The 25,953-nt window shown below is 40.8% G+C and overlaps 1 protein-coding gene across 2 annotated transcripts in view; it reads left to right on the forward strand.

Moving 5' to 3' along the window:
• Positions 1 to 25,953, forward strand: part of CELF2 (CUGBP Elav-like family member 2) — a 550,999-nt gene that overhangs the window by 219,796 nt on the left and 305,250 nt on the right. For both annotated transcript variants that reach the window (XM_063153712.1, XM_063153708.1), the window contains one exon: positions 25,231 to 25,266. Coding sequence is in view for 1 of the 2 variants with exons in the window: in XM_063153708.1 (XP_063009778.1) it covers positions 25,231 to 25,266 (36 nt within the window). In the remaining variant the exon portion in view is untranslated. The remainder of the gene's footprint in view (positions 1 to 25,230; positions 25,267 to 25,953) is intronic.

A 25,953-nucleotide genomic window follows, 5' to 3' on the forward strand; every position in this document is an offset into this window, starting at 1 on the left:
TTTAGCCTGGCTCCTTCAGTCCATTCATGAGAGAGTCTGTCCTGCTGCTGAATATCTCTTGGTCCTGATCTTGGTTCAGTAAAACTTCATGCAAACCAAGGACAGGGTTTGTGAAGCAGGACCATTAGTGGGGATGTGGAGGGGATCTAGGCACAGGAGAAGGAAGTTAACTGCTTTCATTGGAATTTGGTAGACATTTTTTTGTCTTGATGGTTCTTTAAACTCTCTGGAACCTATAAAACCACTAATGTGAGGAGATTTTTGGTGAGTAGGAAATGGAGACCAGTCCAAATCATTACAGTGCCCAGCACATGAAGAGTGATCTCTGTGAGAATTTTTGTCACTATATTTCTCTTTTATCACTTTATTTACCATATGCCATTGCCAATGCGCCCCATTCATCTGTGATTAATAGGATAATTTCATTCTTGACTTAACTGGGACTCTGCACAGTCAGAAAAACGTGGTGGTTGTATTACTTTATGTGATAAGAGTTGTGTCATGTAAGCAATCGGGGAAACATTCTGCCTGTGTGTGTTTATTACAGTGCAGTACTTTGTAAAGTCCATTTGAATTGAACAAGGCTTTTGAACTATTGATTTAGCTGGCACTTGGTGCATTGAGAATAATAAACATTTGTAGTATGTAGTCAGCAGTCTATAAGAGGTAGGAGTCTGTCTGCTGACATAGTTAATGCAATAACCCATGGCAGCTGCACTGATGGGAAGCAATAATGAATATGGCAAAGCATAAATTTAAAAAAAAACCAAAGAAACAAATAGAGGGAAGAAAAAATTAAAAAAAAAAAAAAGAGTTTAACTTCAAACTGTCTAATCAAGATCATTTAGGGCATTTTGTCTGGCTTCAGGTGCACAGGAAATCCCATAATATGTTTTGCAACGATGTATACTTCACCAAAATAATTTACACTGTTCAAACTGACTTAGAAATCGATCTAATAGGAGAACAGAATATGCATTTGTATCAGCACAACATATGCTTTTAGGGGCTAACCTTCTCTTTCTGAGAGATTTACTTGGAAATAATGAATTACAAAAAACATTGTCTGGAAATTTTCCAGACAGGTGAAGTATTTGTAGACTATTTATTAAGTTTGCAGCAGGATGATATAGCTGCACATCTTAAATCTCTGTCTCTACTAATGTACCTGAATGGACCTTTCTCCTCTCTCAGTGAATGGGGGAAAGCACAGTACCCACTAAGATGAAGCAGAAATAAGAGACAGTAATGCAAGGCTCATGTGGGGGTAGGTCAAAATTCCTGCAGATTAATCAGGATCATCTTTTATCCCTGGGAATGCTGATGACTAATGAATGCACATCAAACCCTCAGCTACCAAATTCACTTAGCTGTATTTTTAATTTTTTTTTTTTTCCTTCCCTCTTTTACCCAAAATGCCTGCCTGAAATGACATCCATTAAGAGTGTAGGCGCTCTCTTTGTGGAGGACAATGGGCCACATCACGTTGTCACTTTTGGAGGCAGAACTCCCACAGCCTTTCAGCAAGTGCTGCTGGGAGGCAGATGGTGTCTCTTGGCCCAGCCAAGGCTCGAGCCTCCTGTTCAGCAAATCCTTCTGAAATTGGGGTGAATTCTGGCAGCTTTGTGTGATCAGGCCTGGATTTCAAACACTGGGATTTTTTTTTCTCTTTTTTTTTCTTTTATTCTATAGCATCAGCAAAGATTTTTAGCCATCCTGCTGATCCACTGTGATCAAAAACTGGTGCTGGAGCCTTGCTGCTGGTGGGAGGTTTCACACAGAAGCTCTGTGCACAGGCTGGATGCTCTGCTCACATCCACAGCAAGGGGAGGGAATAAAGAGGCCTGATCGCCTGGTGTACAATTTTATACACTTAAATGTAACAGTTTATGACAGAATTCAAAGCGACCAACTTTATATTCATAGAGAAGCTCAGAATTAAAATTGGTGGGCTTCTTTTCCTTTCAGATTTTTCTCTCTCCACAAAGGCCCAGAGGCAGCAGCAAGATTAACAAATCACGAGCTCTTAAGTGCAAAAGCATTTTTATTTTTTTCCCCTCCACTTGCAGTTGCTGAGCACCTAAAGTTAAACACATGCTTAAGAGCTTTGCCGGATCAGAGGTGAAATCTTGTAGCACAAGCAAAGAGAAATCAAGCACATGCATGGAGTTCTGGTAGCCACTATTGTTCAGGGCTCCCCAGGAAAAATTTCTGGGCCATGTTGGGTGTGCAGAGTTCACCCTTAACCTGTAGTAACTGCTTTAAATTTTTATTATTTGATGATATATTCACCACAGTCTGCCCAAAGCATTGATAGCATGATGATTGATTGTCAACTTGATCCAAGGCTTGTCAGCTGTCCGTCAGAGAAGATTTTGGGGTTTTCCTGTGGTATTTGAGATCTGGCTTTGCTTTGTTTTGGCCCTTTTTCTCATATTTGGGGTGGTTTTATTGCCCTCATTTAGTGCAAGATACTCTGCATCCTTTGATGTTGCAGTGAAAGGTTTGCACGTAAATGACTGATCACAGGAAAAATCTGTGGTGGGGTTATTCCTTACATGTTGTGGGAGCCAGGTTTGCCAGGTTTTAGTTTACTGCTCCTCTTATATTTTTTTTTTTCCTTTACCTTCCTTTTCTTATTTTCTCCACCTTCTATCCCTGCAGATGCAGGGATTATATAGTTGAATTTTCTGTCAGCCCCTATTTTTCCATCTCTTGTCTCTGTGGCTTTTTACACTTGTTAATACAGTTTAACCAAATTTGACAGGCACAAGAGGTCTCAGATATATTTAATTTCTGCCATTTCCTGAAGATAACAGGCACTGCAGAGGAGAAAAAGTGGCCTCTACAAGGTAAAGTCAGGATATCAACCTTTATTAGGTATTCAAAAATTTGCATGGGAGGGCAACTTTGACACATAAATCAAAGGATAACAAGGCCCCTTTGGTTCTGTCACTCACCAAATTCCTTGTCTTTCTCCCACTTTTGTGTCTAGCTGGCTCATAGGAGCAGATATGCCATAATTCTTTGTCGGAGCACCCTACAGGGTCCAAGCTCAGGAGGGTGAACAATTCCCTATTCTGGCTGGGGTCTGGTACAAGCCAGGATGTGATTAAAATTCAATACTGATTTTTCATGTAGGCAACAAAAAATTAAAATTGAGAAGTTTGAGGGTGGTTGAAAGAGACTTCAGGGCCTTGGAATAAATGGGTAAGAAACTAGGAGCACAAGAGGTGCTCTCCCATATCCTTGCACTCACAGGGAATGATGAGGGAAGAAAGAGGAAGAGCCAGCATATCAATACCTGGCTCCGAGCCTCGTGTTTCTGGCAGAATTTGGAGGTTTTGATCATGGATCTGTTTGTGTTACACAAGGCTGATGGAAACAGTGTGGTTACACCTGTCTCCCAGCAGGAAGAGGAACTTTGCGCAGGAGTCAGCAAGGCTCACTGAATAAAGCTTAAAACAGATTTGACAAGGGAAGGGGATAAAACCAAACTCACAAAAAGCTGGGGGTAACACATTAATGCTTGAGGGACAGTGTGTTAGTGAGGTTCTCTGTTCTGCCTTCTAAGGGGATGGAAATCCAGGGGGTAGCAAAAACACAACTGATGTATTAACCATGGAATAAACCATGTAGAAACCATGGAAGTGCCTGAGAATGGTCACAGATCACTTGGGGTTTCTGTCCACAAAGGTGATGGGATCAGATTTCCTCTGGGCTCAGCCCAAAGCAACAGCATCTGCCTGCAGCATGGGCAGCCCACAGGAGGAGCTGGAAGGCAGGGAGCCGCAGGAATGACATAATTGCCATCACAGAAATGCTCTGGGATGACACAACTGGAGTGCTGCAATGCATGGCAATAAAGTGTTCAGAAAGGACAGGCAAGGAGAGGTGGTGGGGTAGGTTAGGGGGGGTTTTGATTGTCTGGATCTTGGTGATGACAGCATTGAGTGTTTATGGGTAAGAATCAGGAGAAAAGTCCATTAGGCAGACATCCTTGTCGGTTTCTGTTCTCGGCCACCCAACCAGGATGGAGAGAGAGACAAAGTATTTAATAAGAAGCTGGGAAAAGTCTCACAATTGCTAGTCCATGTTCTCATGTGAGACTGCAGCTTACCCAGGTGTACACCAGAAATAAAGTACAGCAGAGAGGAAGCAGTCTAGGAGGTCCCTGGGGCGTGTGGAAGAGCTTTCTGACACAGCTGGTGAGGAAAGGTGCCCCTCTCAAACACCTCTCTGTTGTTTGAGAACAGAGAATGACTGGTGGGCGATGTGATGGTCTGAGGCTGTCCTGGCCACAGTGATCACAAAATGATAGTTTTGGATTCTTGGAGTAAGGAAAGGGGTCAGCAGATCTGCTCTGGAGGGCAGGCTTTGGCCTGTTTAGGCTAATGGCTGACAGAGTCCCTTGGAGAAGGCAGCCTTGAGGAGCAAAGTTGACCAGGAAGGCTGGACATTCCTCAAGGAGAAAATCCTAAATGCACAGGAACAGGACGTCCCTATATGTAGGGGGATAGAATATAAGTAAATAAGGGTGGTATAGAAAGTAATCTTATCCCCTAAAGAATTGCAGCTGGGTTAATTATTAAAGATTAGGAGCAGGCCTGATGTTAACAGGCCACAGCTGTAGCCAATAAGAAGAGTGTTATAAAAGAGTGGATTGGTGGGAACTGCAGTCAGTTGGCTGCTGTGAGGACAAGGAATAGTCAGTGCCTAGAGGAGCTGCCTATAAGAATCATCAAGGAGGTGCAAAACTCTATCAATATGGAACCCTTGCAATGTAAAGACAATAGAACTCTTGCAATATAGTGACAACACCTACAGATCAACAGACAAGCTGGGGGAAGACCAGCCTGGCTGAACAGAGAGCTTTACCTGGAACACAGAGATTAAAAAAAGTAGAGTTTGTGACCTTTGGAAGAAGAGACAAGCAATGCAGGAGGAGGAAAAGGTTGTTGAGAGGTTACACAGGGAGAAAAATCAGAAGGGCCAAAACTCAGTTAGAAATTAATCTGGCCACTGCCATAATAGAAAAATGTTTCTATAAATACATCAGCAACAATAAAAGGGCTGAGGAGAATCTACATCCTTTACTGGATGCAGGGGAAAATATAGTGATGAAGGATGAGGGCAAGATTGAGGTATTTAATGCCTTCTTTGCCTCAGTCTTTAATAGTAACATTGTCCCCCTGTATTGGTGAGCCGCACCTCAAATTCTGGGTTAAGTTTTGGGCCCCTCTCTCCAAGAAAGACATTGAAGGGCTGGAGCATGTCCAGAGCAGGGAATGGAGTGGGGAAGGGTCTGGAACATGACTTCTGTGGGGAGCAGCTGGGGGAGCTCAGCCTGGAGAGGAAGAGGCTCAAGGGGTGACTGAATCCCTCTCTAGCAGTGCCTGACAGGGGGTGCAGCCAGGTGAGGGTTGGTTTGCTCTCCCAAGAGATAGAACAAGGCAAAATGGCCTTAACTTGCACCAGGGCAGGTTTAGCTTCAATTTCTTCACTGAAAGGGTTGTCAAGCACTGGAACAGGCTGCCCAGGGCAGTGGTGGAGTCACCATCCCTGGAGGGATTTAAAAGACATGCGGCACTTGGGGACATGGATTAGTGGTGGGCTTGGCAGTGCTGTGCTAATGGCTGGACTTAATAATCTTAATGTTCTTTTCCAACATTAGCAATTCTACAATATAAAATGAGTGTTAGCTGGGGCAAAGCTACCTTGAACACAAAATGCAGCTGGAAAACTAAATTCAGAGTCACTTATTATTTCTGGATGGACTGGGGAGATGGGGAGGGCAAGGAAATGCCCCCACTTAAATGGTCTGTGTGCCTAAAGTGGTTGAGCACAGGAGCAGGTCAGGCAGGCTGGTGCTGCCTGTGTGTGTCTGTGTGTGTTTGCAGTGCCAATTAATTACATCTCTTTGTAGTGTGGTAGCGATTTCATCCAGGGGAAATGAAAGAACGTGCAGTTAAATAACCCTCTGTGTGTATATGTAATTTCTGGAGCTTCCTGTGAATGCTAATATTGTGATTGGACAAGTTATTTCTCAGCTCTTGCGAGTGCCTGGCAGAGTAGAAGTTTTGTGAAGTTCTCAGTGATTTTTTTTTTTCCCTAGTGAAAACACAGGAGGCTGGTGAAGGCATGATCTGCTTTTGTTTATTTCTTCAGTTCCTAATCACTGGATAAAAATCTTTGTTTTCAGGAAAATAACAGGAAAAAGAAAGATATGCAACTTGTTAAAAAACTAGAGTGTAAAGGTATTAATTCTTCATGTATGTAAACTCAACTCGAAAAACAAACCTAAGCCAAAGAAATATTTTAGTCTGAAGTCTATGGCTTTGCTTTTTTTGTTGTTGTTCTCCACTTGTGGCTGCCATTGTGTGGGATGGTGCCTGTTTGGAGGTGTTAATCTATACATAATGAAATTTCAGAGAACACACGCACTGTATCGGCAGTGCTCCAACTGTTCTTTGAGATCCCTGTGAATGCATCTCACATAATAACCAAAGAAAACAGTGGAAAGCCTGTGATTAGAAACCTAACATGTAGAGCTTATTTAGTGATAGCTAAAAAAGCTACAATTCACATGTGCTGGCTTGCTTTATACAGCTCAACAAGACAGATCTGGGCTTTTGTTGGTGTAAAAAACACTTTAAAACAGAGTACAGGAATTTATGATTTCCATGTCTCACTTTGAAAACTGATCTTTTTCCAATGCTTTTCTTTTTTTCTGGTGAAAGTTCTTTTTTGAAGGATCAAGCTCTGTCAGTTTAATCTTTTTTTCTTCCACCCTAAGTCAGTGATGGGGGAACCTTTTAGATAAACAGCACAGAAAGATTAAAACCATTAACAGCATAGCTAATATGTGTGCTGAGTCCTTATAAAAGAGTCAAACATAAGATTACTGCCTGTTCCTTGTGTACCAACTTCATACTTGGCCTTAACTTTGGGATATTGTGTGTTTGTCACTTGCTGAATAGAAAGGAGCGTGCATTCTATGTCAAAAGATCTGTCTGAGCAATCTGTGGCACACAGACATGAAGTAAGAAGTCATTGAAGCACCAATTTGTTACAGCTGAATATTGTACATAGTATATATTATATATGCATTGTATAATATTGTGCATATGTATTAAAATATACTTTGTGCACTAGCTTGTTATGTATATTCCAACATGGTTTGGGGGAAAACTGGGCTTTATGAAGCAGCCCTGATGTACTGAAAAAGTTTTGTGAAGTAGATGAAATACTTGTGTTTGAATTTTATTGATTGATGGTAGAGGAGGTGAAATAGGAAACTGTATTTCTGGAGGCAAGTGTATGAAGACAGCTCAGAATTGCCAGAATAAAGCAAGCTGGAGAAGAGGAGCATGATGTAAAAGGCGAGTGAAAAAGAAAGAGGAGGTGGCTGTGAACTGAGTACTGGGAGTAAACCAGGCTAACAAAGCTCCAAAAATAGAAGAAAATTTAAAAGGCACATTATTGGAGTAAAACAAGGAAGGACCACTGAGACTTCTGTCAGGAAAAATGTAGAAGTATGGAGGTAAACCTCAGCAGTGGAAGGGAAAAAACAAGAACAGTCCACTTGCTGGGCTCTGGGAGATTTTGTAGGTTTGATTTTGTTTTTTTTCTTTTTTATTAAAAAAGATGAGCAAAATCTCATGGATGTTGATAACATCAGAGTACAAGGGGAGAACTTCAACAGCTGACAGATGATAATGTAACTGTCACCGTTGTGCATATGGAGATATGTCTCTGAAGTTTATAAGAGTGATTCTAATTTCTAGTCCTCCCCATTTAAAATTCAAGGTTTAGAAGCCTTGTGGCCTCCATGCTGCTGTGGGGCGTGGATTTGGTGTTAATTCAAGGCATGTTACGTGTGAGAGTCACCACCAAGAGCTTCCTGGGCTTCCCTCAGAGGTGTCTCCTGCAGTCCTGGAAGGACCTGGCCCTGTTTCGCTGATGAGATGTGACGAGATCGTAGCCTGGGGTGGCAATGGCTTCTGCAAAGAGCTCCACAGAACCGGGGGAGAGGACAGATTGGGGTCGTGCTGACAAGATTTAAGCTGACACACATTTTGTGAAATGAAAAGGTCATGTTTCAATGGAAAAGGAGCGGGGGTTTTGTTTGTGGGATTTGTCTTCCGGCTCGAATTTCACTGATGGCAATCTGGCCCCACAAACATAAGTGAAAGCAGCCAGCCCTTGGATACCAGGGCTTTATTAAGGATTTCAGGTGGCTGCAACTCATTCATCTGACATGTCCCCTTGCTCAAATAGGCCAGTGCACTCCACACCTCCCACACCCTTTTTATATGAGGAGCTTCATAAACTAGTAATATCTAGGAAAGCTTTGCACCTCTCAGCAGGATGGCAGAACTGCTCTGATTCCCCTCCTTCTTGAAAAATTGAGCTGGGGAAAAATGTCCCTGTCCTTTTGTGCCTACTATAAAATTTTAAACCTAAACAAGTAAAGATTTCAAATTGGGTAATACTTCAATAAGAAAAGTTTTGCTTCTATTGAAAATTCCTTGTTTGGTTCTGGGGTTGTTTTCTTTCCTATTGAAACACTTACAGCATTACCTCAAATCCGTAGCTGTGCTCTGTGCTGTCTGTAAATGCAACAAAAAGAGTTGCTTCTGGAACAAAGAGGCTATAATTTATATATAATACAAAGCAACTGTAGGGAGTTCTCACTAATACAGACTCCCCATCTGGAAATAAGCTGTTGTTCAGCTGTCTGCTGTGGACAGGAGGGTTGGGCTGGAGGTTTCTGTTCTCTGCATTCGAGATTGCTTTTAAAGGACTTCTGCTGATTGTTATTTTTCCTGTTTCTCAGTACTTTTCTCTTTGGCATTGATTTGTTTAAAGCTCTGAGAGTTGCACCCAATTTCCACCTGCCAGGGAGGTGCAATGACTTAAGTTGGATCTCATACATAAGGAGCCCCTAATTTCAGTTGGAAGTGCAATATCCCTAAGGTGTTTCTATTAAGACCCTTAACTCACTGGTCCTATTTTTCCCTTGTGCAGCTGGTGTGGCCATGCAAGGACTTGGTACCAGAAAGAGAAATCTTTAATTTTCCTAAACACACGTGCGTTGTGATGCTGTTTTTGGAACAGGTGGAAGCTGTTCCCTCAAATAGCATTAGTGACTAAGGTGACAATAAATTCTTGCACTTACACTGCAGTGCTCCTTCCTACAGGGGCAAATAAGCACTTCCACTTTTGCCTTCTTTGATCAGAACAATCAGCATGTCCACAGCATCTAAAGATGAGCATTTCCCTACTCAAGTGAATATCATAGCAGCAAATCTCCACTCCACGGGCAAATGAGTTGTGCCAGGAATTTTAATGATGGAGTAGGTTAGCCAGGTTATAATTGTCTTTAATTTGCACTTGCAGAAGCTGTAACATTTACCTGAACATGATTGGCACTGGGAGAAGGGGGAAATTATGTCGCACTTTTGAAAAGGAATCAAAGAAACAACTTCAGATCTCATATTTGAAACAGAATATCCTGCTGATTGACCACGCACATTGGTAGCAGTAGGATTTTTTTGATCCATAGAACTGAATGATCGCTGCAAGTAGTGAACACAAAAAATTAGTTCCATGGTGGAAAGCGTACACTTTTGCTTTTATTTTATCTTTTACATTTTTCTTTTTCAAGAGCATTTCAGAAGGCTGAGCCCTTCTCCCTGCTGAAAGCCACATTGAATCCCTGCTCTTTGCTCCATTGTCCTCAGAGACCTGGAAAATTTTTTAACTAAGGTTATCTGAGGTTTTGTCTAGTTTAGTTATTTTTAATAACAAAAAGAAGAGGCTGTCCTTCCCTTCCCGCCCACTATTGCACCACTTTACAGTACATAATTTTATATAAATTACAGGAATATAATTTCCTTCTTGAGTAAGAAATGGGTAATGAATGCCATAACTAGTGCAGGTCTGCACACCAGTCCTGGCACATCTTGTGAACTTGCAAACCAAGACTGTGCCTTCTCTTCTGTTGTGTCTTGCAAACTTCCCCTCTTTCTTTGCACAGGTTCTTGCAGAAAATACCTACAGGCTTCAATTTCATCCTCACTGCTGCATTTTTTTTGTTATTTTTCAGCTTCTGCAGTGAATGGCTTTTGCTGTCAGTGTTTCTGTTCTGTAGGAGGGAACTGTGGGTGGTTACAGCTGTAATGTGTGCTCCATAATCTCCGAGCATTTGTCAGAAAATTTCCCGTTTGCTCTGTTTCAATTTTTAACCAGTTGAGCGGCGCATGCTGGTGCCCTGGGGTAGCCTTGCTGCTCTGGCATCACAGGCTGAGCTGCATCCCACCAACATTTGGAGCACTTGCCAATTGCAGCAGGACCCCACGAGACCCAGAGCCTTCAAAGAGAGGATGAGACGAGGGATGGGGGCTGTGTTTTAGCCCAGCATTCACTGTGGGTGGGAATTGAGGAGAGAGGCTCCTGAAGATTTGATTTTGTGTTTGGTTTAATTTTTTTCTCCCTGATCTCCTGGCCAGCCAGTCCACAGCCCACATTTCTGCCGAAGCTCCTGAGGGCATATTAGAGCAGAGTGGGAGTTGTCTTTTTGGTAGCCAGCAGCAGAAGGGCCTAAGTATTGATTGGGAAATGTGTGAGGAAAGCAGAAGGCATGAACAGCAGGTGGTTTGGATGGGAAGAGGCATTTCAGATTAGGGGAGAGGAGGAAATAGACCTCTGCTGGCCTTGGTCTGCATCCATCCCGAGCATCTGAGAGCATGTGGATGTTATGTCCTCATGTTAACACTCTCCACAAGCCCTTTTTTAAAATTTTCTTGTTGTGGTGTGATATTTGCCACACATTTCCTTAACACTGTTGTTATAGAGACATTTCTCCTCTCCCCGTGCCAGCTATTAAGAGCCATCATGTGCAATGGCATTTGAGTTTATTCTTCTCCTGGCATTAGCAGAGAACTTTCTTCTCTTTGTAAATGTTGAAATGTTTTGCAGCTTAGATATAAATATAGCAAAATCATATTGCTTTAGTTCCAGCATCTGGTAGGATCACTTTAATATATAAATGAGTAAAAATTAGAATTTAAACAGCAATTTTGTCACTATTTTGTTACATTAAAACCAAAAGAATCCAACTTTTTTTTTTTTTAAGTCATGATATGGATAAACAAATATCTTATTTCTTTCAAACTTTAAAAATAGCTACAAATTCAGTCTCTTTTTCTCAAATTGCTTGCAATTTATATTAGCAGTGGCTTCAAGATTTGAAGTGTGGCTCTGCCTATTGAACAGTCTGTGGATTAATGGATAGAGGATCATGGGTTTTGTCAGGGAGACAGGCATGAAACCATGGTTGCCTCTTGTTTACTATGATGCGAGTTCACTTTTGATAACCTGGTAAAGAAATGAATGCCAGATTCATTTCTTCATTCTTTTCATTCAGCCCCTCTCTTGAGAAAGTACACGGCAGATTTGTGGTGGGTTTTAAAACTGAAACAGAGAATCTATTAATTTATTCCATCTTCTTTTACTTCCTCTACTTTTTCTTTCTCATTTCTTTCCACTCCCTTGATTTTTGGGGGAGCCTTTCCACCCAAAGACCTTTGAAAATCTGTCTCAGGTTTTGCCTTTCCAAGTCTGGTCTAATTTTCAGCACAGAAGTTTTGTTCAAGCCCAGTAATAGGCACTAATATGTGTTCAGGAGAGGAGGCTGCATGGAAGAAGTTTGGGAGTTCTTTTGTGAACTAATTATAAATTTAGTTTCTTGGTCTAACCTTCTGAACAAAGACTGTCAGGCATCTATATTCCCTTTTGCACAGTAATTCAAGCCTTTAAATTCTCTGCTTGTATTAAATCAGCTGATGAAACTTCTGTGATTCTCTGCAAAGAAGCATTTGTTTATACATATAGAGGGAACCTGCAGTGCTGGGGAAGGGAAATGACTCTCTTTCAGTCTCAGAGCTCCTCATTCAGTAAATTCCTCTTTGCAAGGGTGAAATATTTTCACTAGTCCTGGTTTGCAATTTGAATTTTTATGTGAAAGTAGTATGACAAGTTTTGGGAAAATAACTGAGCCTTATCTAATTTAATTTTCTTTTCTTCTGGTGACTTAAGACTGAAGTCTTACACGGGAGATCTGTGGCTGTGTCTGGAAATTAATGCCATTAGCTCCTGCTTCTACTGCAGCTAGTTTGGTGGAGGATCTTGTTAAACAATGGTCTGTGCTGTAGTTGAAAACCTGTTACATCTGTTAAAAACATGTAAAAGGTGGGCCCTGCTGCAAGTTTCATCCAAAGTTAATCAAAGCAGATAATGTGGGCAAAGGATGGGTAAACCACTGCAGGCTTCCCAATTCCTGCGATTTAGATCACATTGTTCTTAATCTGCACAAATAATAATAAGCTGTTCCTCTCCCTTTGGAAGAGATGGCCAGTAGAAAAAGAAAGCTCAACATCACTTGGTGGTTGTAGTTTGCTATCTTTGCATCACAACACTTATTTTGCAGTGATCAGAAAAGACATGTTACAGAGTGAGAGAATTTTACATGCCATATCTTCATTTAAAAGCTGTGGCACGCATTAAATTTAATTACTCTCCTTCTATGGCTTAAATTGAGGGCAGCTTCAAAAATGAGGGTGGCTTCTATTAAACTTAATTACTTTTCCCTGCAGTCTGCATGGTTAGTAATCACGGGAAGATTCTAAACAAAGATACAGTAGAGAGATTCTTTTATGAGAATAGGGCTGGAAAGTAGCCTATAAAATATAGAGAGGTGCCAAATACCTTTTATATCCAGCTTTAATTTATTATTATTATAGTTAGCTAGCACAATAATAATAATAATAATGTTTCAGCATGATTAAGAAGGTATTGCTGGGGAAGGGGAGTTAGTTGCATTTGGTCTTTCAATGTTTAAGCAATGAATTCCTCAATTTCTTCAAATTCTTTTGCAGATTTATGGGGTGAAAAAAGGTTAATAATAGAATTTTTTTACAATGTGTTCTATTGACTATAGATGGCAGATCTGACAGTTAGAATGAAAATTGTTCCAGAAGAAACTAATTATTTGAGATGTTATAGGGATGCATAATTATATTCACCTTTAAAAAAAAAGGGGGGGGGGGGGAAGTTTTATTACAACTGTGCTTTTTAAAGAACAAGTGGAGAAATAAAAGTAGTAATTGTTCTTAATTATAGCTAACTGTAATTGCACACGACTGCAATATGCAGCACATCAGCAGCAGATTAAGAGATCCTGGCATATGTGCAGTGTGCAGAGCAACTTTGAGCAGAGGTGCAGTTTTATGAATATAGTTAAGTATAATTTAGGTCTTCTACTTCAAATTCCATCCATGTTGATTTTATTTTATTTTTTACGGCTATTGTGGCAAGATAATTGTCAGCTGGAAAGTGCTGCAGCAATGATTTGTCTGTTACAAAGGAATCAAAAACCTTCAAAAGGAAAACTTGTTTTCTTTTACACCAGTGATGTGTAGGACCAGGGGAGACTTTCCCAAATGCCTTTGTGTATCTCCTGATGCAGAGAGATGGTTAGAGGGATTTTTTTTTTTTCTTAAGCATTTCAATATAAGCAATACCGAACTCCCAAGGATTCTGCAGCATGGTTGGAAATCTTTGATAACAATCTATCCACAAGTTTTTTTAGGTTCAAACCCCTTGAAAATGTAACCCACGAGCCTTTAGAAAATGTGAAAATGCTGCTTTGAACAAAACCCAGAAATGGGAATGCCTAAAGGTAGACTCTGATTTCTTCTCTTGCACCTGATTTACAGCCTCACCTCTCTCTTTCAGCTGAGTGCACGCAGCTCCGGTCTTTGAGTGCAGCCTCCAGTAAAACATTAAGCTGTCATTACACAGCGAACTAAAGAGGGAGTACAGATGCTTAAAGGAAGCTGCTGAGCTTCAAAACTACTGGCTGCATTTCCTGCTCCAAAACAGATCCTTGCTGAAGGAGCAGGGGTCAGTGTGCACCATGTTATCAATGAACGTGTGCATGGTCGTGTGATGATCGTTTCTGCATCTCCTTAGTACGTCAGATGCTTTCAGCCTTTGTCTTGATGTGCCAGGATGCTCTCCCATGTTCCCAACCTGTGTTAAGCTGTTCCTTTTACCCAAAAATAAATAAAGCCCATCTGTCACTGAATGCCTTCTTTCCAAAACGGAGTTTTGCAAAATATTTCAGTCTTGGGCCAGTAGCAGAGTTAATTTAGCCTAAAACTTGGTGGGCCAGAAAGGAGCTTTTGAACTGCTGAGATAGGGTTGTTTTTTTTGCCCTGCTTGCTGGCACAAACCACCGTCCCAGCTGTAAGAAGCTGTGCTTCTAAGTTTGTTTATCTTTGTAATTTGGGAAAAGTGTGGATACCTACCCCAAATCAGCTTTCTGAAAGAACTGTATGGTTTTAATAAAAGGGGCTTCACCAAGATGGACAATCATGCGCAAGAAGTGAGTGGCAGATATATTCAAGAGTGAAAAGAAATTGGGTGGAATCACTTCACAGCAAAAAGAAAAGGTAAATTGATGGCTGGCTACACAAGCAAACATGCTGAGGTGTTAGTGTAATAGAAATTAAACTCATTCCTGCAGGTAGCAATAAGAAATCAAAACTTGTTGTTTTACTGCGTGGAGAATCTAGTGATAACTGGCATGTTCTAAATAAATCATTCACTTCAAATGGCAGCACTGTAGCAAAAATGTATCTATTACGGGGCTGCTAATAAGCAAATGCAAGCAGTATTTCCTGACAGCAGGCTGTGATTGTTTTTTAATAAATCTGTGTTACGTAGGAAAGGAATAAAAGCTGACACCCAAATAGAAATCCACTTTGGCTCCTGTTTCCTCACTCCAGAGATAGACGGATTCATTGACCCAGATCAGAAATTCTTGAAGGATAATTCTGGTTAGTAGAAGCCAACATGGAATCAAATGTGTATACATTTGTGTATGTGTTCCCAGAAAAGCTAATGATACCATTGCAAATGCTGAACGTGTTCCCCACTCCTCTTTGTTAGTACAGTGTTGCTTATGCTCTGCAATAAACTATTATTTCTGTGCTATTTCTGTAATTACATTTAATAATCATCTCTCACAGTCCAATAGTATCAAACGTAGGAGTCTTTTCAACAAACCATGATAAATAGCTCCTTGCCTAACTGTTGTACTTGAGGAATCTTTATGGCTCTCTTTGTAAGATTTGTCATTTTCTTAATGCAGCTTCAAAAAGCTTCTGAGCTTTGTTATGGACCGTCACTGTATTTTTCCCTTCCCCCTCTGCCTTGGAGTGTAGCTGGGTAAATGAAGCTTAATGTGCCATTTCCAAGCACTGTGACACTCCTCCAGGGCTGGTTACATTTACCATTGCTAAAGTCTAAATAAGTGAGTTTTAATGAGCAGGAATGGTTGCTAATAGCCGATTCAGGTACTTAGTAGTCCATGTTATTTAACTGTGGTAGAATTACAGAACATAAATGGTCTGATGATTAATAGATGAACCTGCTACATATTGCAGTCTAATAGTTTTTGCCATTAAAGAAGTATCTTAACATCTTTGGGTTTGGATGTGTCTGGGGAGAAAAGGGCTTGCTTGTAGATTTATATCATGGGTAACTCACACTTTAAAACACTTTATATTGTAATTTCACAACACCATTGCTATATTGTTCAGTAATATTATTTAGAACTTGTTAAAGAACAATGGCACTTGTGTGCTTCCATTTCCTGAGGTGGGCAACTCAGCAGATTTACTCTCTCTGGTTAGGGCTGTCAAAAATAAACTCTACCCATCCTTTTAAGGTCAGAAATTAAACAGGGAGTTAGATCCTAATCTCTCTTCTTTTTCTCTCCCATTAATTTTGGGCAGTGGTAGATGCACCAATAAGAACAAAAGTTGACTGTGTTGTTTTTAACATTTCTGATTTGTGGGAGGACAGGTGGCAAGAGGGAAAAAAAAGTGGCAAAAAAATAACAGATGAACAACAAATGAGCAGGAATGAAGAAATAATAGCATCCAACATCTGTTGCAGTTTGTGCTGAGATACTCCAGAAGATACCACAGTATTTATGGAAATAGTATGAGGACTGTTTTGAACTGCAGCTAATGGGACACAGACTCCTGGCTGGCAGGCCTGTTCAGAGTCCTTTCTACATTTTTCCTATTCCATCCCATGTTTCAACCTGGCACCATTGTATTTTATATTACAAGGAGGAGTTCTCAGGACAAAAAGGAGCTAAGAAGTAAATTTACCCTTGATTAACAACTACAAAAAGGAACTAAGCATTTCAGCAGGTGCATGAAAAGAGATTTGTGGGATTTTCAGTGGGGTTGTTGTTTTTGGGGAGGTTTTTATTGATTGTGGTGTTTTTTAAATCTGTTTGGCTTTGTTTGTGTTTTTTTTCCCCTGGTAGTTGCCAATGCCAGTCCTATATTTTTGCATACTGAACTGGACAAACAAGACCATCCCTCTCCTAACTTATGCTGGTTCTTCCAAGGTACCTATGCTTAGCATCTCACTTTGTTCTAGAAGTCACAAAACTTCAGAGATCCCCAAATGCCCATCTCAGCCCAGCCTGCACTGGCCAAGAAAATGAGTAACTATTTGAATACATAATAGCTGAAGTATCCAAGTTGTTTAGCTCCAGTAAAGTATTTTGAGACCAGGATGAGATGTCATTTCCAAGCTTGGCATTTCTTGGCAGAGAATCAAGTTACTTCTCTGAAATAAGTTTAAATAAAGCCTCCAAACTTTTTGAGTGGCTTGAAGTTTGTGTACATTAGTGAAAACATCTGACATCAGGGAACACCGAAGTTTTGAACTGTTGACATTGTGATATTTGTGAGGGAAATATGGGCAGGAAGACTGAGGTGTGGGCATTTAACAGAAAACAGTTGTTAGGGTGGCTTTTTCTTTTTGGCATTCATCACTGAAGACATCAACATTTGACCCAACCAATGTCTCATCATAAAGACATTTGTGTGAATTGTACACATAACTGGGCCTCTCACCCTACACAAGTATGACAAAGTCTTAAATATCTGAAGAAACTTACTGAAGCCCTGTACCACGTGTCAGAAATGAAGGAATGAATCTAGGCTATAGAACTTGAACAATTTCCACGTCTTTTTGCATATATCTCATGCAACCTTGTGAATGTATGACTTCTGGGGTTGCTCAGCCTGGAGAAGAGAGGGCTCCCTGCTGCCCAAAGCACCTTCCAGTACCAGAAAGGATCTACAAGAAAGAGAAGGAGGGACTCTTCATTGGGGAGTGCTGTGACAGAAGAGTTAGCAGATTTAAACTGAAGAGGGTAGATTTATATCAGATATTAGGAAGAAATTCTTTCCTATGAGGGTGGTGAGGGCCTGGCACAGGCTGCCCAGAGAAACTTTAGCTGCCCCATCCCTGGAAGTGTCCAAGGCCAGGTTAAATGGGGCTTTGAGCAGCCTGGTCTAGTAAAAGGTTCTCTGCCCAAGGGATGATCTTCCAGCCCAAACCATTTTATGGCTCCATAATTCTTCTGTACAATTAGCACACGGCCCAGAATTCTCCTGCGGTTCTATATTTGTACAAGTTTGACCCAAAGTTCCTGCTGAGACTTTGGGTGTGATTCCTCTCCTTTCCCTGGCACAGTGAGAAGGGATGGTGGCAAAGTAACGCTGCACCAGTGGCAGGGTAGCACGAGCTACAGGTCAGGCAAATACCAAACGTGTAAGATTTTCTACCCTGAGAGATTACAGCAGGTTCAATGAGCATATGGGGAGGAACATCTGCTCTGTTTTGGATGATCTTTCTTCGCATTTTAGAGAGAGACAGAGGGTATGTTCCTCCTGCTGAGCTCCCTGAGGCAGTTGCCTGTGCATCACTTCTTTCCCTTCCTGTACTAACAGGGTGAGGGTGTTGGAGTTGGTACCATGGTGGATTCTCCCCATGCTCTTCCTGCTGCTTGCTGTGTCCTGGAGAGACAAATCCTCTACCCACAGTGCTTTCTTTCTTCATTTCCAAGCTTTCTTAACTTTCAAAATGCTCCACTTGCCTGAGAAAACACATAGCAACAGCCACATCCACAAAGGCAGGCTCTGACCTTGGAGCAAAGCGCCAGAATGGGATCTCCATTTCCTCTCCATGCCCTGGCATTTCTCCCTCATGACCCTGGCTGAATTGCATCCCATCCGTGCCCCCATTACCAGTCTCTCAAATGGACACTTCTATGTCTCTCCCACTTAATTAATTTCTATCTTGCTCATTAATAGCAGAGCAAAAGATGTATGAGAGAGGTTTCATGTGATGTCCCTGGTGGGTAGTTAGACAAGGGGCCAAAATCTTAGCTGGGAGTGGTAGTTAAACTGAAAGCAGTGAGAATTTGGCCTGAATTATGCTTTGACTTGTAAGATACAATATTGTTGTCTTATGGGGTGAAGGGTAAATTAAAACTTACGCTTTGTTAAAAAATATAAAGTAGTCACAATGATGAGGGCCGGTTTAATTTGGGGTATTATTTGTACACAGGATGTACACTGGACTTGGACAGTTTTCATGGCAGGTGCTTATCACTGACTACATAGAGATTTCTTTCCTCATACCTAAGGAGGAATAAAAAAAAAATCAGAAGTAGCAAATTTAGAATACTGAAAAATGCGGCTTTTAAAAATAATCATGGGAGAAAACAACAAGCATGTTTGTTCATGTCCTTTATCTCAGTCAGCTAATCTTGCAGAATGTCACATTGCATAGAAATAGATTTTTACATATGAACTTGTTACATCACTTCCTAAAAAAAGAGTATTTAGCTTGTACTTAAATAGCACATTCAGAGACTGTTTATGCAGAATTTCTGCTGCAAATGTGTGATCCTTGTTAGGTAGCTAAGCTCAGTGTGAAGATATAACATGGCATTGTATTTATTTGCTGCTTACTGTGTGAAAGATTAAATACTTACAGAAGTATCAATTTCAAATCTTGATAGTTTTTAATAGTTTGAGGGTTTTAAAAGATTAAATTGCTTTTGACCATTTTGATGTTTAGTTGACATAGGGAACAATGGTACCAAAAAAGATATGTAAAGGGCATGTGATACAGAAAAAAGTCTTCTCTGAAACCTATTAAATTAATCATAGCAAAACTGAATCCAGAATTTAAACCCTATATTTTATCCAAATGTAGCCAGTAAACGTTGCTGCACACTAACAAATCTGAGAAACTATCCAATTTAAGACCAGTGAAATATCTTGTGTCTCACAATGGTATTTCAATACACACTATTAATTCTTCCAAGTCAAGGCAGATGCAGTCCCCAATGTGATTTTAGGAAGAGCAGAGACAACAATGTGTCTTTGGAGGTGCCATTTTTCACCTGGAATGTAAAATCAATGTCCTGACCATTTGTGGTCATTAAAAATCCCACTGCACCATTCTGCAAGAGTAGAGCCATTGACTCCCAAGTCTTGGTGAAACTCCAAGAAGGTAATTATATTCCTCCTGATACAACCTTCTTTTAAAGCTAATTTAAAGTTCCTCTTCAGCTGTTCTCCCCTGCTTTGAGTGGAAAATCCTTCTTATCCCTTTGTAAACTTTTCTTTAGTTCTGCTTTATACTGACAATTAGTGGCTGTCTTTTTTCCCATTGCTGATGCATGTCTAGGAGCAGAGAATGTGTCTGCAATTGTGGACCCTACAATTAAAAAAGCTTTATTGGTGGTCTGGTTGAGGGGTGTTGTTCAACAACAAACTTTGGAGCCTTCTCCACCTCAATTTTCTTGTGTTGCTCAGTCAGTGGTGCAGTGTCAGTGAACAGGCAGAGCCAGGAAAAAGTGATCAAAAGCATCAGGTGAGTTGTTTGTTCTGGCAAGTCCGATCTTCCCCTGGGGTAAAGCAAAGAGCAACTTATGGTTATGAAATATTTGGAAATATTTCAAGGTAGAACTTCCTAGTTATCTACAGTATTGCAATGTGTTATATACATCAGCACTCCTGGCATTATCCAGTTATGCCCAGTGGATATTCCTGGAGAAAAAAACTGTAACTTTTCAAGGGATCATCCAAAATACATCATTTTTCTTCAATGTGTGCTTTTTTCTGTTTACAAATATATCCCATCCAGTAAGATCAATGCTTGTGTCAGTGGTAGGACTCTGTTTAGTGAAGGGTTGAATGTTTCACCCAAATGAGAAATACTAGTTTAACCTATTTGAGTTTTTTGTGCTTTAAGGAAAATGAGCACAAGTAATGGGAGTTACTACTCTTGTACACCCCAGGGAATCCAAGGGGCCATGTTCACCTGTCCAGGAGAGGACAGACCTTTTAACCCTCCTTGAAATGTTGAGTGCTGGTTCTGATGCCTAAAACCAAGACCTCAGGGCTAGGGCACCTCTCTTTCCAAACTATTCTGCATCCTGAGGACTTTCTGCTTGCATTGGAGCTGCATTTGTGTTAGCACACCATGCAGATCCCTTCTCCAGCTTCGCCCTTATCCTCATGTGCCTTGTGTGCCGTAGGCGGGCTTTATCCTCTCCCCAAAGTGTGAGATGGGAAAGGGAAGAACGGTAACACCATTGCAGGAAAGTGTTGCTGCCTTTTTTTGCATCTTCCCCAGCACCCTGACAGATTGCTTAGCTAGAATCCATATGCTTTCCTTTGCAGAGCAAAAGTTGTTCTCGGTGGAGACCTAAAGCTTCCGAATCACTAAGGGTCATGATCCTGCAGAACTAAAAGAAGATTTCAAAGTGTAGTCTTGACTTGTATGGTTTGAACTCAGTACTTGCTCAGGTTACTGGAGTGTGTTTAGCCCAGATGACCTCAGCTGCCCTTAAAAACCTGCCCTGTCTCTTGTGCCTCAGTTTACATGGCTGCAGAAACACAGCAGAAATAATCAAATGGTTTGGGTTGGAAGGGACCTAAAAGATCATCTCATTCCAAGCCTCCTGCCATGGGTAAGGACACCTTCCATTAGACCAGGTTGCTCCAAGGCCCATCCAGTCTGGCCTTGTCATCCCTTCCAGGGATGGGGCAGCCACAGCTTCTTTGGGCAAACTGCAAAATGTTGCAGTTTCAAACTTCAGAGCTGTTTTGTGCCAAATCCTGCATGTAGGTGGGTAACAACAGCTGCCAGTCAGCCTCAGAGAGTGGAGCACCATATGATTTCTCAGTGAACAAAACATTTAATATAAACACAACACTTTCCAGATATTATGAAGAGTTTTTCTGAACAACTCTTTTTAAACAGAACTATTAGGCAGTAAAGTCTGTTTGCTGATCTTTATGCAGATCTTCCCACTTCCACATCACTGTAAGGTTTTGACTAAAATATTTATACTTTTCTGCTTTGGTATACATCCTACTCCAATCCTACGGGCAGGATTTCTCAGCCTGCAGAGAGAAATGACAAAACGCGTGTGTGGTGCCTGGTTCACCCACACTGGCTCTCTGGGCTTTGAGAAGAGCCGCATGTTCCTCCCGAGAGTGCAGAGCTCCTGCAGTGGGACAAAGCTCCTCACAGGTCTCAGAAGCAATTTGTAACTTTGCTTCTTTGCAAGACTCCATGGGAGGGTGCAATATTTTAGGGTGCAGACCTCCCATCCAACTGTCCTGCTTTCAACATCTTCCACGCGTGCAGATCATGTTGTCCCAAATTTATCCTTTGCAGCCGAACCTAAATTATTAGAAATAGTAAATGGCCTTCCTGGTAATGCTGCCCTGCTCTTCCATAATGCCACCTTCCTCATCACAGCTTTTCCAGGGTTTTCAGCCAGGTCCTCTCCTTGCCTTAGCACTGTTGAGCATCAGCTCATCCCATTTGCATTGGAGCCGATTTCAGTGGAATTCAGGGCAGCTCTGACAAAGCATTCAAGTTTCCATCCTCACTCTTTTTCAAGGTCATCCTTTCATATCTCTGGCAGGATGTGAAAATACATGGTCTTACATTTATTCTCCCTTTGAGTATTATCTTCTTGTTTTCATCCAAGATTTCTTTGCTTCCTATAGATACAGTAAATTGTGAGTTATATTTATTGTGTGTGTCATTGGGGAGTACTAGGGGTCTGAAAATTGGCTGTGCAAGTCTAGTTTCAGTTTCTTGAATGACTACAGAATGAGTATCTATTATCTCTAAACAAACTTTAAGGATTTTCTTGATGAGTAATTTGCTCCAAAAGATTTTCTTTTTTAAACTCCCATGAAATATATTTATAGAGTGGTGTTTCAATTCCTGATATTTATAGGAGCACTTACCATGGACATTAACCATCTTCAGCAGTCCGTGTATCATTTATTTTCTATGGCATGGTGGGGATAATTGTGTTTGTTTTCTGGGAAATAATATTTTTAGTTTCATAGTCTAACGTGGGGTTAATTTGTTTTTATGGTAGAAGTGTTTACTGAGTTGATGAGAAGCAGTGAAATCTTTGGATAGTTGGGACCTAATCAGACTTTTACTTGTGACTTTGAGTTTTATTTGAGTTGGATCTGTATTTCAAAAACCATCACCTTACATATTTTTGCCCAAAAATGGAATTTGATCTGACCAAATGTGAAATTTGCAACAAAATTAATTACATTAAAAATGCATATTAAAGACTTGCAGTGTCTTTGTTTAACATTCTGATCACATTCAGATTATTTTACCGCTGCATCGACTATTTAATAATTGTTTCCACAATGCTAACGTCCCTTGTAGAGAGAGTTATTTAACAAGAATGAAAATCTTTAGAAATTTAGATGCACCAATCACTCACTGCTCTGCTCAGAAACTGAGAGCGTGGTTGCAGTTTAACATCCTCTTTTAAACCTAAATGATTCTGCTTCTTGATGCTTCCTGCAGCACCCACCCATGATGTGCCTGGTTGCCTCTTTAAGCTGGATGAGCAACTGCTATTTTATAAAATGTGCTGCCATACCCTACAGCAATAAGGTTTGTGCCATTCTGTTATTGGAACAGTAATGGGTAGCTAAAGGCTTCGGAGCCCCTTTAGAAGAAGAAACAAAGAGATGCCCAGATCCAGGCTCTCTCCTTCAAAAACTAAAGCATTTCAATGAAAAGAGATGATGTCTGGGATTAACAGTGGAAGGGGGAAATGTCCTGACTGTTGGAACCAAATTTAGTGATTTGGTTCTTTGATAGGTTACAAAAAATATCATTATAATTCTTTGAAGTGTATAAGTTATGAGTAGGGCTTGGAAAATAAGATGGTGTGATACCAGGAGTTTAATAAAAATAAAATATCTAAAATGTACAGGTGTATCAAATAACTCCATAGAAATGGAGTCTGTATTGCTCTACTCTAATTTTTTTTTCTTATCTCTTTGCATTCACTTGCTCTTTCTCCTGGCTCTCACCTTTGATGTCATTTATATCATGGGCTTTGTTCATCACATTCCCCTGCTAAACATGTACCTGTCTGCCTTAGCTGGGGTGGGAACTGTTTTTTTCTGAGGGGGATTAAATATCTGCTGGACTGTTGCTGAATGGTGCATGCAAGAAAAGGGTGTGAGCCATTTTTTATTTCTTCCTTAATCTTCTTTGCAACCACTGAGCACAGTTCTGATCTGTGCCTTTTGAGGCAAAGCACTGGGAGGTTTGAGGCAACCTTCTGTGCCCAGTAAACTGCACAGCTTGGAGACAGAGGCTCTGAAAATGCAAAGCTGTGCACCTTTAGAGGGACCATTTCACTTCCTCTGACATTGTAATGGTGGCTGCAACTGTCAGTGCAACCATTAAGGAAAAAGCCCGCTGTCACTGTGGGATGCCCAATACATTTTAAAAAATTGTAATTAAAAAATTGTAATTAAAAAAAATTAGACCCTTATAGCTACTCACAGCTCATGTAGTGCCAAAAAGCACTAGAAAAATCTAGAAAGATCTCCTGAAGAGGAGCTTTGAATTATTATGGTTTTAATATACTAACTCTGTAGTTGCCCTGTCAAGAAAAGTGACTTTAGAACATGGGGAAACTCTAGAAGAGCCTTCAAAATTTTATTTCTTTATTTTTTTTCCTTTGGATTAATAAATAAATTAGCCTTTGGGGTTCAATCTGTATATATAAGGTTCATACTCTTGTAACAAAAATACATAGGGCTGTTTCACTACAAAGAGATCATTAGGTCTATAGTTTTGAAAATTGTTTAGGCAAGGAAGATTTTGGGACATATCTTAATTACTACCACCTCCCCTTACAAAAAAAGATTCCCCTCCAACTGTAAAAGTGGATGGAAGGATTTTCTCTGCTGTAAATAATAAAATATTATGTTGAGAATTGTTCCGTACCCTAAGTTCTATCTACAGCTGTGAAATTTTGCAGTTTCTATCTCAGCTGAAGCAAACAGGGTATGAACTAACCAGTTACCTTTCATGCAGAAAATTTGTACATTGGATTTAAATTTTATAACTGGACAAGAAGACTCTGGAATGAGATGGGCATCTGGTCAAGTCAAAGACAATGAAGCCTCTTAAGCCTTCTTGCTGTTTTTTAAGGTCCTATGTATGGGAGAGAAATGAGAAATGGAGCTATCCAGCTGTTTACCTGATTCTTGGATAAGGTCTAGGCAAATTTGCTGGGGAGGGAAACAAGGGCATGCAGTGGTAACAAATCTGGGATGTATTTTAAGGCCTGTGTACATAGGTAATGGTAATGCATTTAATTGTAATTTAATGTGACACACCACTACATTAGCCCACTTTCACTCTCTCGAGCTCAGCTTCCCTCAAACAAATTGCACACCCGCAAAAGGGTTTCAGACAAGTAAATTGGACAAAAAGTCACATATTTGGAAAATAGCTGTTGTTTAGGACCAGCATAAGAAGATTTAACATTAGCATGATATTTTCTCAGCGCATAACCTGCTTGTAGAACTGTCTAATGCCTCGCTTTTGCTGCGGCACTGAAATAAAAGGGAACATTTTCCACTGGAAAATTGGCCCAGTGCTACGTTTTGTCTATGTAAGATCATGCAGTGCTGGCATTTCAAATAGTGATAATTTTATGCCTAAAAAAAAATGAGTAATTGTACCACGGAGAACTCGATTCTGATAGATCCTTAGCTCACACTCCATCGTCTGCTTTTTCACATTCCTTTGTGTGCGATCAGGGGGGCACCGCATCCGCCAGTGACGCGCTCGCGCACGGAGCTGTGGATGTGTGTCTGCACTCCTATAAAACACAAGCACTACAAAGGCATCTTAAAAATGTTATAGCTGTTCAAAACACAAACTAAGTTTTCCTCCCTTTGTGTCTTTCAGAGAGACTGCCACAGAGTTATCTGGAACGTTACCAAGGTAAGCGAGTTGCTCTAAACCGCATCTGTGTGTCAATGTCTGGAAGGTGCTGAAAGAAGCGCGACCTTTGGAGGCAGAACATGATCCTTTTCCTGGGGAAAACTGCTGGGATACTGAGAACTGGGGGTGCAGGGAGGAGAACGCTCCCTGCGTGCCACAGGCAGACAAATGACACTGAAATACTGGCGCAGCCAAGCCCACACAGCTTAAAGCCACGGGTTGAAGTTGCTTTGAGGCTCAGCGCAGTTGTGCACCTGATGAGAAAAATCCCAGCTGTGGCTTCCTTCCAGCTGTGCAATTATACCCATGGCAGGTGGTTTGGCTTTTGCTTTACATCTCACCTGAGGGATGAGAGGAGGGGAACTTGGAGGTAGGAGGGAAAAAAAAAAAAGAAGCTGTTATCTTAAGGCATTTTCATTTGGAAAGCAGGAAAGCAGCTTAGACCAAATTCTTCTATGCAGAGAAACCTTTTCATAAAATAATAGAAGTAGACAAGACTCCCAGGCTGCTGTAGAGATTTTTGAAGAGAGACCTGTCTACATATTGTTAGAGAATGCAATAAAATGCTGTAATCGTGCAGATAGAGAAAAGGGTGGAGAGAAGGGAAACAAAAAAATCTGATATGGTAATCTGTCAGCGATGCCTGGTGAGTTAAATAAAGATGCTCTCAGTCCTCTTGTACCTTCT

The sequence above is a fragment of the Melospiza melodia genome, chromosome 4, assembly GCF_035770615.1.
Source record: "Melospiza melodia melodia isolate bMelMel2 chromosome 4, bMelMel2.pri, whole genome shotgun sequence".
Classification (NCBI taxonomy): Eukaryota; Metazoa; Chordata; class Aves; order Passeriformes; family Passerellidae; genus Melospiza; species Melospiza melodia.